Source organism: Marmota marmota, unplaced genomic scaffold, assembly GCF_001458135.2.
Source record: "Marmota marmota marmota unplaced genomic scaffold, marMar, whole genome shotgun sequence".
Taxonomy (NCBI): Eukaryota; Metazoa; Chordata; class Mammalia; order Rodentia; family Sciuridae; genus Marmota; species Marmota marmota.
Window position 1 is genome coordinate 414,245 of NW_025999899.1, and position 12,822 is coordinate 427,066.

Genomic DNA, 12,822 nt, shown 5'->3' on the forward strand with positions numbered 1-12,822 from the left:
TGGATTTGGATTGGGGAAGAGGGACCATAAAACGTGCCCGGCCCCCTATGCTTCCACCTTTTTTTCCATTTTTTTTTAGTTTTTTTTAATTTAATTTTTGAAATTTTTTTTTTTTTTTTTTTTTGCAGTATTGGGGATTGAACCCAGGGCCTTGTGTATTTTTTTTAATATTTATTTTTTAGTTCTCAGCAGACACAACATCTTTGTATGTGGTGCTGAGGATCGAACCCGGGCCGCACGCATGCCAGGCGAGCGCGCTTGAGCCACATCCCCAGCCCCCCCATCCTTTCCTTTGAGTTCAGGTTTCTGGTTCTCTAAAGAAGCCACTGTCAGTGCCTGGATTCAATCCCCAGACCAAAAAAGTCACTTCTGTGCAAGAAATCCCCCTCCCACACAGAGCAATCTCTGGGTACTAATTGGCATTCTATTAATTAGCCTCATTGTTGGTACTAAGTACTTCTTTCCTAAGAAGAGAGTACCTTATAACTGTGGAGTAGGGTGGAGGCAGTAGTTGCCCCAGGCAGGGCCAGGGGCTAAATGGGCCTCTACTTAACATTGGCAACTTGACTTTCCTTCCTGAGTCCTCAAATCTTGATTGGAAGCCCTCTAGCAAGTGCGAGTGTTTAGTAAGGGAACAGTAGGAGAGGGCTTAGAATAAAAATAGTTATATTTGGGAGGTATCAGGGATTGAACCCAGGGGTGCTTAACCACCAAGCCACACACCCCCCGCCCTATTTGTTTTTTTGAAACTAGCTCTAAGTTGCTTAGGGCTTGGAAAAGTTGCTGAAGCTGGCTTAGGGGTTGAGGGTGTAGGTCAGTTGCAGAGCACCTGCTTGAAATGCCTGACATCCTGGGTTCAATCCCCAGCACCGAACCAAACAAAGTCTGTAGGCCCAGCATGGAGGGAAAGGTTGGTGGTAGACAACTAGGCCAATACAACATTCATTATTCCTCCAAGGGTTCTATAATTAATCTTTTATTGTATGTTTGGGTCTGGGGATAGAAGCCATGCTAAACAGATGTTCTACCCCTAGTTTTTGTTTGTTTCTTTTTGTGGTGCTGGGGTTGAACCCAGGGCCTTATGCATACAAGGCAAGTACTCTACCAAGTGAGTTACATCCCCAGCCACCCCAGCTGGTCTTATTTTTATTTTATTATTATTTTTAAAAAATATTTTTTAGTTGTAGGTGGACATAAAAATCTTTATTTTTATATGGTGCTGAGGATCAAACCCAGCACCCCACACATGCTAGGCGAGCACTTTACCACTGAACCACATCCCAGCCCCTTATTATTTTTAAAGAGGTACTGCTTTCATTTATTTTTCCTTAAGAATTTAACCTTTATTTATTTGTTTTTGTGTGGTGCTGAGGCTCAAACCTAGTGCCTCACTCATGCTAGGCAAGTGCTCTACCACTGAGCTACAATCCCAGCCTCTATTTATTTATTTATGAGATGCAGTTGGACACAATACCTTATTTTATTTATTTTTATGTGGTGCTGAGGATCGAACCCAGGGACTTGCACTTGCTAGGCAAGCGCTCTACCATAAACCCAGCCCATCTTATTTTATTTTTGATGATGGGAATCTAACCCCAGGCCTCATGCATGGCAGGCAAACGCTTTACTACTAAGCTATATCTCTAGCCCCTGTTGTATGTTTTGTATTTTAAATTTTCTTGATGCCTGGTCCAGGTCTCCCTCTACCATTAGTGTATCTTTTTGTTTTTATCATAGACAACTTAAAAATATATAAAAGTAGGGAATAGGATAAGGAATCTTCACAGATTCATGTTTATCCATGGATTCCTACTCTAGCTTCAATAATTATCATCTTAGAACCAGGTGTGGTAGCCCAGGCCTCTAATCCCAGCAATTACTCTGAGGCAGAAGTATTTCAAGTTGGAGGTCAGTGTCAGCAAGTTAGGGAGGCCCTTAGCAATTTAGCAAAACCCCATCTCAAAATACAAAATAGTCAGGGGACGTAGCTCAGTGGTAAAGTGCCCCTGGGTTCAATTCCCAGTAAGAACAACAACAAAAAAGTAATTATCAGTTTAGGGCCAAACTTGTTCTTTGTCCTGTTTACACCCAGATTTCTTGCCTCTTGAGGATTGGGTGGCCATTTATTCCACCCCTGTGACTTTGATTGATTCATTCATTCATTTAATATCTATTAAATACTTTATGAGTCAGTCACTAGTAAATTTATTGAGGGTCTAGTATATGCTGAGTGCTTTACATTTATAATTGTATTTTATCCTAACGTCTATTATTATCTCTGTTTTACAGATGATTAGAATTGAGCCTCAGAGAGGTAGTGATTTGCCTAAAGTGCTAACTTCAAATTCTATGCATTTTGTTGGGTGTGGTAGAGCGACCCTGAAATCTCAGCTACTTGTGAGGCTGAGGCAGGAAGATATAGCAAATGCCAGGTCAGCCTGGGCAACTTAGATCTTAGCTCAAAATAAAAAAATAAAAAAGGGACTAAGTGTGCTATCAGTGATGAAGCATTCCTGGATTCAATCCCTAATAGGGGTGGGGGTGGGGGAAGGGTGGGAGTGGAGAAATCTATACTTTTTCTTAATATCCAATGATCTTTCTTTCTTTTGTCAATGGACTTTTATTTAACTTATATGCAGTACTGAGAATGGAACCCAGTGCCTCTCATATGCTAGGCAAGCACTTTACCTCTGAGCTACAACCCCAGCCCTATCCAGTGGTCTTGACCTTGAACTATTATAGTGCCTCTCTGGACAACAGAGGCCTTCATTCAACTTAAGTGTTCATTTGCTCTAGCAGGTGCCAAGCCCTGTGCACCCAAGACTGATATTATTCTTACCTTTAAGGAGAGTCAACAGACACCTGCAACTCAAAAGTCTTAAATTTAAAGGGCTTAAGCCAGGTAGCTAAAACAGAAGAGCCAAATTCAGAGTGGGTCAAGAGAGCCTTCAAGAGAGGTGATTTAAAGATGTGCTAAGGGTCCAGAAAAGAGGTCGTTCAACTCTTTTCCAAGGACCTTTCTTTCAAATTTTCCTAAGATTTTTTTTTTTTCATTCTGGTTTTGGGGATTGAACCCTGGGGAATTCTGCCACTGTGCTACATACTCAGCCCTTTTTATTTTGAGACAGGGTTTCACTAAATTGCTGAGGCTGGCCTCGAACTTGTGATCCTCCTGTCTCAGTCTCTCAAGTAGCTGGGATATAGCCCTGTACTACCCGTCAGATTCCTAAGTGATGTTTATATTAAGGTTGCTGGGGTCCTTCAGAGATTGTATTAGTGTTGGAAGAAATCTTGAGACCCAAAGACTTCCCCCTGAACTTTGCAATGAAAGAAAAGCCCAGGGAAGCAAAGCGATTTTCTCAAGGTCACAGAGCAAATTAGTCAGTGGGGGCAGAATGTGACTCCCTGTTCTTAGATAGCATTATCCAGCCTTTAGTGAGGCTAATGGCCGGGGGTGGGGGTGGGGGGTGCTATGCCAACCTGGTTAGATCTCAGGTGACCTGAGCAAGTTTTAAGGGATTAGACAGTTTCTTCCTCTTCCCCTTTTGCCACTGGCGATTCCAATGATCAAACAGTTCCTCTGTGCAGAACACTTTATGAGAGGTGCAGAGACAAAGGTCTGCAGTGGGATTCCCTATGCTCAGATCTGAGATTCCCCTCTTCAACGCTCTTCACTCTAGCTGGGGTAGAGAGTAAAGGGCATTCCCGAGGCAGCCAATGCCCGCTCCACCCCCCAACTCCCACGTGGTTTCTCCAGCCAAATTCTCACGGAGAGGCCCCTCCCTCAGCGGCTCCACAGTTGCCATGGCAATTGGGTGGGTGGACAGCCCGTCCTATCTAGAGGCCACCCAGCCCTCGCGTGGGGAGTTACCATAACAACTCCCCAAAGTAATAGAGGGGGTTGGGTCCCGCCTCCCTTCCCCCGCAAATAGAGAGGTGGGTGGCTTGATTGGCAGCTGGGCACGCGAAAGGAGGGAAAGGAAAGGAAAGGCGTCAAAGGAGATCTAGGAAGGAAACGGGAGAGACAAAGGGCAAAAATAGAAAAAGGGAAGAAAAACCGTGTGCGCAGGCGCACCCGTTGGTGGGCGCGCTCTGCGGCCGCCCCGGCCGCCGCCCACTTCTTTCAAGCCAGGCTCGCGCGGTCGCTTAGTCCTGGTGCGCGCCTTTCGTCTGCTCGGCTGCGCCTGCGCGCAGGTGCCGGCGCCTAGGGGGAGGGGGAACCCGGCGCGCTCGCGTCACGTTCCCTCTTCCACCCTCCCGGGGCACCGCCGCTCCGCGCCTGCGCAAGAGAGTCGGGAGGCTCGGGTTGCAGACTCCGGGGCGATTGCTCCTGTCAGTCGGTGGGTCGGTCCTCCCGCCGGCCCTCCCCCCTCCGCGTTCTCCGGGGGAGGCGCGGTGGAGTCCGCCCCCAGGGTCCCCCGATGGGGGAGAAGCGGCGACGGCGGCAGTGGAATAACCGAGCCGGAGTGTGAGCGGCCCCGGGGCCCCGTTCCCGGCGGAGGCCATGGGCGACCCAGCCCCCGCCCGCAGCCTGGACGACATCGACCTGTCCGCCCTGCGGGTGAGCGCGCCGTCCCCCAGCCTCGCCCTGGTTACTGACCTCGCCGCAAGGGAGGGAGCCTGGTGGCTGCACGCTTCACGTGCTTTCCTGGCGTCCCCCTCCACCAGCCCGGTTCCTCTCTGCGACCCCTGCCCCTTTCCCGGGCTACCGCCGCTGTTGGGCCCCCGCCCTCTGCTCTCCTTCTCGCTTCACTCGCTGCAGATTCTGGGAGCCAGTTTGGTCCCCACCCTGTGGTGCCTCGCCCCCACACCTCCCTGCCACCCCTACCCTCTGGGATTCAGTACCCCCTTCTTCCTAGGTATTCGAGAGTCACCAGGCCCCTTTCATCACCTGCATAGTCTTTATTATGGCCCCTCACCTCCTCTTGGCCCTCTTTACACCCTTGCTGTTACTTATCTCTTTCCTCCCCCTTCTCTTCCTCGGTTCTCCAATTTTGACTTTGCAACTGCCTTGACAGCCTCCCCCTCATCCCTCTTTCTCTTCCTCGCCCACCCCTGAATTGCAACTCTTCCCTGGTCGGTCTGGTTTCAGCCTCCCCACTGCACCCCACACCTCCTACGGTCTCTCCAGCCCCACGTTCGGTTTTCCCTGTCCCTTCTCTCGGGTTTCAAGTGCAGCAGTCCAGATCCAGGCATTTCCGGTCTCGGGGTCCCTGATATTACATTACCAACTCTGCAGCAGTGTGGGGCCAGGAGGATAGACAAGTGCACTGGGGGAGGAGGGGAAGCATTTATTCCCTTCAGAAACTCTAGCACGGGCTAGGAAAGGATGTTTGCATATATGTACACACAGAAAACACATGCTGCATGTGATCAGTCTGGAAGTCTGGAAAAACAGTGGGGGTAGAGGTAATGATGATCTCTCAAGGGAGGGGCTAATTAGGAAAGAGGTTTAGAGGAAACAACTGCAGCAGGAATTTCTTCAGAATACCTTTCTATTGTCCCCGCGTGGGGAATTTACTTATTCTCCTTTAGGAGCTTTTAGCAGCATTTATATTTTTCTTCAGCTGGAAGCTTTGGCTTAAGGGCAATGTAGTGATTTCAAGGTGAATACTTAAGGCTGTCACCCAGGTGGTGTTTGATCTAGTGCCCTTCCAACTTTCTCAACAGGTCAAGGTGCAAGGAGAGCAAGGTTTTGCTTCTGTAGGTGAGCTTCTCAGGAGGTCCCTATTCACATTTGTCTTCTGGCTTTTGAGTTAGCTAGGAACATGGCCAGGAATGGGAAAAGGCGGTCAGCCACACAGGTGCCCCGGATATGACTGGAGGGAAGAGAGGAATTGAAGAGAGCAGAGTCATGTTGTTAATTGGGTTTCTCTAGGTGACACAGTTTTTTCTTGGCCATTCAGGTCATAATTTATTTGATGCAGTGTTGGGCTATAAAACCTGACTTGCTGGAGATAAGATGATAAGTTGCTGGGAAGAGAGACCAAGCATTGAATTTCTCTCTCTCTCTCTCTGTGTGTGTGTGTGTGTGTGTGTGTGTGTATGGGAGAGGGTCTGAAGACTTTAGGAGATCAGCTCAGCCAGGGTTTAAACTGTGGTACTCCAGTCAGTTGGAATATAAGATGCAAATCCAGGCTGTGTAAATGTCCCTTAGTGTGGTCTACGCTGGGATGAACCCCACCTTCCTGGCTCACCTTGGTTGTTGATTAACTCTGGCTACAGGTTCTGTGGCTCTGATAACTAAAATATAGTTACAAAATGGGTGGGTCCAAACCATGACCTTTGATTTGAACTTTGTGGGACTCTACTTGGGCTTCTCTTTCCTCTTAGCCTCCCTGGTAGATGGGCCTGGACTCTCAACCTGGGATTTCCAGCAATTTTGTAAATACTCTCTGACCTTGGATGTGGTATTTCCCTTCGGGACTTCCCTGCTTGAAGCAATGTTAATCTCCTTCCTTAATAACCCCCTGCCTTATTCTCCTCTCCTTTCCCTCAAGAGAGCTGGGTGTCTGCTCTTTGTGCTTGTCTGTCTTGTCTTATGCTTCTGAAGAAACCTTCCGTGTCCCTCTCTACCAGCTCAGCACTCCAGGGCTTGAAGAACTGTGCTTTCTTTGAAATAGGACTGGAGAGGGCCTGTATTTTCCTTGCTGCTTATCTTTTCTCAATGTCTGTCCCCTCCAGTTCACCTCAGAGCTGCCTTGGCTCTGTCGAGCAGCTGGCTCAGTCATCACCTGTTCTGTTTCTGCTTTCAAGAGAGAAATGGTAATCTGGAGAATTGGCAGTAAAGGATGTCTCCCTTGACTTACATGACTATGTATTGGGGGTTGGAGTCGGGGTGGCAGAGGACCATATTCAGCATTCGGTAGCTGGCCTTAAAGAACTTAAGGTGTCTCTCTTCTTGTTTCAAGATAAGCCTTGCTGTTCAGCTGGTGATGAGAGTAAATAGTCTGATAGTAGAAAGACTGAATTGCATTAATCTCTTAGCCATGTGTGAAGTGAAGTTGCCAGGTGCATCTGCTACTTTGCAATTATAGCCACACTGACTTCCTTTTTTTTTTTTTGATACCAGGGATTGAACCCAGAGGCAATTTACCAGTGAGCCACATCCCCAGCCCTTTATAATTTTTATTTTGAGACAAGGTCTCGCTAAGTTGCTTAGAGCCTCATAAAATTGCTTATGCTGGCCTCAAACTTGAGATCCTTCTGCCCTAACCTTCCAGGCCTCTGAGAATACAGGCATGTGCCACCATACCTGGCTACACTGACATCTCTGGGGCTCTTTTTCTCCACTAACATGGTAGCACAGTATAGAGAAGAGATACATGGAGCCTGGAATTGCATTCCTGTGTTCAAGTCCTGGCCTCTTCATTTCCTGTATAACCTGGACCTCGGATCCACTTTACTCTTACTCCCCTTACTGCAGATTCTGCAAAGAATTTTACCTCTGAGCTCCTTTTTTCTTCTATGTGTTGAGAATGATGATTGTATTGAACTTAGTGTTGTCGGGGATTAAGTGAAATGCTGCACGTTAAATTCTTGTCCACTTCCTGGCACACGTATGTGGTAGTCCTTATTACTGCTAACAATCAGAGAAGTCTTCCAGGACAACTTTGTCTAAAATAGCACTCCCTTCCCTGCTTTATTTTTATACAAAATTTTACATAGCATTTCCTTAGTCTGCTTTATCTTTCTTCGTAGTATTTATCACCAGCTGACATAGATTTATTTCTGTCAACCATGACTGAAATGCAAATTCAAGCCAGCGAATCAGCCTGTTGGCAGAGTGCCTGCTTAGTATGTGCAAAGTCCTGGGTTTGATCCCCAGCATCACAAAAATAAAATGAAATGTAGGTTCTGTGAAAGCTAGGATTTTGAGTGCTGTGTTCATTTTTGTATCCCAGCATCTAGAACAGTGTTTTGCACACAGTAGAGCACAGATGCTTGTTGAATTTGTGTGTATTCTAACAATCGAAAGCTCTTAGCACAGTGCTTACTTAGAGAAAGTGTTCAGTAGAGGTTGTTATGCTTCCTCTTCCCCTCATTTATGTATACACATCATTGAGATTGTATCCTTTCTGAGATGCTTTTGGAATCAGACCTGGCCTTGTAATAAACAGAATTCTGGATGCCTCCATCTGAGCAATGGTCCTTGAAATACAATTAGGATGATCCAAGAGAAAATTTGTGTGTCTTGTTTCAAACCTTCTTTCTCTGTGTCCAAGCTCGGTTAGATTCCAGAAGAACCTTCTTGCTTGGAACTCTGAGCTTCTCACAAAGGATGAAGTATGAGCGGAGGAAGTGAATGGGACAGCGACAGAAAGACCCCAGGCTGACCGCTTTCCTTTTGCATCACTGCTTCTGTTTGACCCACTTCATAAATCAAACAGCTTCTCTTTACTGTCCAGCCAGTTAGAAGTTTTAGACTGCAGTGTCCTTGAAACTGTGAAGCTGGGCTCAGTGTTGCTAAATTGAAATAATGTAGAGCACATTCAAGAAGGACTTGTTGTGAGGTGGTAGTTGCTGACAGAGATGTTCTTTTTCAAATGATTTTTTTGTTGTTGTGGCTGTTCTCTGGAAAAGTCTCTTCCCCTTCCTTCTCTTCTCATATGGCTGTGGAGCCAGCACCACTTGGAAAGCTGGCAATTCTGGGCATGTATTTCTAGGCTGCTGCACAGGGTGGGACTGCTGCTGTGTTCTGATGTGCTAGCTGTCCAAACAGATGCCTTGGACAGGGGAATGGGAAGGCTGACCTCTTACAGCAGAGTAAGGTTATTTCCTGACTTTTTTCCTAGAAAAAATGCATATGGGGGGGGGGAGGCATTTAGGGAGCTTGTGGCATTTGGAATGAAATGAAATGATGCTTTGGCCAAACATTGGAAGGAAGAGTACAGAGAACTTTGCTGGTATTAGATATTCAGCCATTCTCCAGACCCATTATACTGTGAGATAGGACAGATTTCCATAGCCTTTAGCAATACATACAGAGGAGGTTCTTTGGGAAGGTGAGGTTTTGACAGTTAGGATAACAATAAGAGGATGAGCAAGAGAGCTGACTTCTCCACCCCTTTACTCTTGCCCCAAGAGTTCAGTCAACATGCTGCTGCATAGGACCCTGATGTCACGTCTTGCCTCCATTTCCTTCCCATTGTGAACTGTGTGCCTGTGACATAGATGGGCCATGAAGAACATCTTCTTGTCACATAAGGGACAAGAAGGCAGAAAATGTGCTACTACTGTCAACAAATTTATGTTCTAGTATAGGTCTGTAAATAAGGAATGTGGTAACCTCGTAACCCAGCAATAAATAACAGTGCCGGGCCTGGAAGGCATCTCCAGAAACCATCTGAGGGTCCGCCTGCTGAACTGTTCTGTCTTTGGGTAAAGTTACATCAGAAGGTTATCAGTACTATCCTTCCCAAGTCACTGAGTATCGTCAGTTTAGTGTTGAGAACCAGGTTCTATAACAAGTTGTGAGATTGTACTCAGTTGTTTAATCAGAACTTTGGGAGCATCCAAATGCTTTTGCAAGCTCAGGCTCTCTTTTTCCTTCCTTCCTTTCTTTTGAAACAGGGTCTTATGTTGCCCAGACTGGCCTCGAACTCTTGGGCTCAAGTGATCCTTCTGTCTTCCAAGCCTTCCAAGCAGCTGGGACTACATGTGCACACCACTGTACCTAGCTAGGCTCCCTTTTTCTTAACTGTTGTGCTTTCCTCAGTATCTTAGAACTGTTAAGGTTGGGACATGTGCATTAAATATGATTGCTGTGAATTACACACATTTGCCATTGTCCCAGGGTTAGTAATCAGTCATTCTGGAATCTGATATTCAGTTCTTATCCTCCTCAGCACCTACTTTATACCTCTCTCCTCCTCGGTTTCTTCTTCCCTAGGTTGAAGAAACAGAACAAAAGTAATCAAGTTAATAAGCCAACTCTAAAGCATTTCTTGAATGCCCACCGACTAAAGGAGAATACATAAACATGGTTTGGTAGAAGACTTGGACCCTGTTCACACCTCCCATTCATTCTTTGTTCTCTCCAGTTCTTGCCATTCTCCTCCCAGCCAGCCAGTCCTTAACTTGAGTTTGGGATTCTCCCAACTATAGAAAAATCCTCTAATGGGTATCAATCTAAAAGGTACATGAGTTTCTTTGTTCTTACTTAAGGTTAGAAATAGTGGACCTAAGAGAGCCCCTAGAAATGTTATCAACTGGTCAGATAGCCTGAGGATGAACCTGCTAACTGTGAGTGGGATTTCGTGTTCTGGTTGAGGAAGGACCTAGTACAGAGGACACAGTAATCAAGGCAGATAAGGTTCTCATAGTCTTAGCAGTGAATGGAGACATTAATCAAATAATCATGAACAGTTGGGCCTCTATATCTATGGGTTCCACATCCGTGGATTCAGCCAACCTCAGATCAAAATTATTTGGAGGGGAAAAAAATGTTTCTGCACTGAGTATGTACAGACAGATTTTTCTTGTCATAATTCCCTAAGCAATATAATATAGTAAATATTTACATAGTGTTTACACTGAATTAGGTATTATAAGTTACCTAAAGATGTTTTAAAGTATAGAGGAAAATGTGTATAGGTTTTATGCAAAAACTATACCTGGCTTAACTTCCAAAAGAATGTCTTGTGAACCTTGTGAAAAAATAGTTTGTTTCAAAAGATAAGGTCATGTTCTGGGGTTGGTGGCGCAGCCTGTAATCCCAGCACTCAGGAGGCTGAGTCAGGAGAACTGCAAGTTCCAGGACAGACTGGACAATTTAGCAAGACCCTGTCTCAAAATAAAAAGGACTGGAGATGTAGCTGAGTGGTAGAGTGCTCCTGGGTTCAATCCACAGTATATATGAAAAGAGCATATGACTCTATGACCCTTACATTTATTTATTGAGAAGAGTCTTTAAGTACAGGTCTGTGGCTCTGCAGAGGATGGGAGAGTATGCTTTTGTCCTCTGGAGCTTGTATGTGGGAGAAGGGTGTATCACTAGATGTTATTAGCTTGTATGGTGGCTAAGTGGTGACAAGGGTTTAGAATAGGTCAGTCAGTCTTCCAGAAATAAGAACAAGTAGGCCCAGGCCTGGGCTCAGCTCTTGTGGTCTGTGGTAAGTGGGATTCTTCCTAACATTAGATAGTGTATAAAAATAGACGAGACTCTCAATTTACATTGTGTATAAGTAAAGGATGAGTGGGGTGTGTAGGGGGAGTGTTACTGATTTTGCATGTTTGAAGAGAAACAGGGTTGGGGAAGCCACAAGTCTTAGGCTTGGTAGAGGAGCCAGACTCTAGGAGCAGCTTGAATGTCAGGTGGTTGGTGGTGTAGAGGATGGTGGGATGGGCTGCAAGGAGCTTTTGTGGCACAGCATGTGGGAGGAGCCCAAGAGGCTGGAGGAAGATGAATGGAGGAAATAGAGACTGTTTGCCTAAGGAAAGTAGAGGTGGTTGGTGAGCAAGGGGGCCAGAGACCTAGAGACCTTTGGCGGAGGAGGTAGTTAAGATGTGACACTCGCCTGAGAAGTTCACATCACCAGAGCAGGAGACTCTCAGGGCCAGAGATTACAGGTGAAGTGGGGAGTTTCTGTAGTCACACCTGGGAACCCCACCACTCAGCATGTGACAGAATGCTACTGGTTCCATCTTAGACACCTCTGCCTTGCCTTTGGGGCAAAAGACCTCTGTAATGTAGGCCTGATAAAAGCTGGTCTTCTGAGGGAAAATGGAAAATTTCTACCACTGAGCAACCCTCTTCTACTGAAGGACCATTCTAGGATGGGACTTGAAGGGCTTGGGTTCCTGAATTTCTCTTGGAACCACAGGTTTAGAGGAGTTTTCCATAGGCAGTTGTCCTTTCAGGGACAGACTGAGGATCAGAAAGGCTGAGTGAAGAAAATTCCACTTCCTTTAAAGAGCCACCTCAACTTCTGGTTTTTTCCACAAAGCTTCCTCTGACAATGCCAGCCCTTAACTGATAATCTTATCCGCTTCCTTATAGACCTTATGATTTAATTTGATTATACGTTCATAGATAGATAAATTGATAGGGAGTGTGTGTGTGTGTATGTGTGTATGAGTATACTTTGATACTGGGGATGGGAACCCAGGGGGCACTCTACCACTGAGCTATATCTCCAGCCATTTTTATTTATTTATTTTTAACTTTTGAGACAAGGTCTTCCTAAATTGCTTAGGATCTTGCTTAGTTGCAAACCTCCTGCCTCAACCTCCCGAGTTATTGAGATTACAGACATGTGACACCATGCTCAGCTTGTTGCTTTGTATTGAATGATGTTTTATGAATCATTTTGTATTGAATGATGTCCCCACTACCTTATGTATAGGGACTGTGATCCATATTTCTTATCGATACTATGCCTATAAAAGTGCTGAGTATATAGTAGCAGTTCAGTAACTGTTTGCTTGGTGAAATACAAATCTAAGAGACTTGTGCTTTCCTACTAGATTCAATTCATAAGTCATGAAGTGTGCCTCATGTATGCTGGGCACCATGGGACACAAAACCATACAAGTGTGTAGTCGTGGTTCTCAACCACTCTGGCACTGTCCACATGTTTGAAAAATGTTGGACATGGAGTTTTAACTGTCACTATGTTTTGGGAGCAGTAGTGGCACTTAGTATGTGGGGCTCAGGCATGTTAACCATCCTGCAATCCTGGGAACAGTGCATTAGAGAATTGTTTCTCCACCCAGATTGCCACTAGAGCCCTGGTGAACTGGTTATGGGTTTGGTAGAAGCCAGGAGAAGGACTAGACAGGTTTCTTCTGTGAAATAGGAAGTACTTCTATGTCCCCTTC

The 12,822-nt window shown here is 45.7% G+C and overlaps 1 protein-coding gene across 14 annotated transcripts in view; it reads left to right on the top strand.

Annotated features, from left to right (window-relative positions):
• Nucleotides 1–4,240: 4,240 nt before the first annotated feature.
• Mink1 (misshapen like kinase 1) overlaps nt 4,241–12,822 on the top strand; it is a 51,251-nt gene continuing 42,669 nt past the window's right edge. For 10 of the 14 annotated variants that reach the window (XM_015505949.2, XM_015505952.2, XM_048798339.1 and 7 more), the window contains exon 1: nt 4,242–4,561. In XM_015505949.2, coding sequence (XP_015361435.1) covers nt 4,505–4,561 — 57 coding nt within the window. In that variant the 5' untranslated portion in view covers nt 4,242–4,504. Of the gene's footprint in view, nt 4,562–12,822 lie in introns of all 14 variants that reach the window. The other 4 variants (XM_015505950.2, XM_015505953.2, XM_015505951.2 and 1 more) reach the window with 2 other exon arrangements.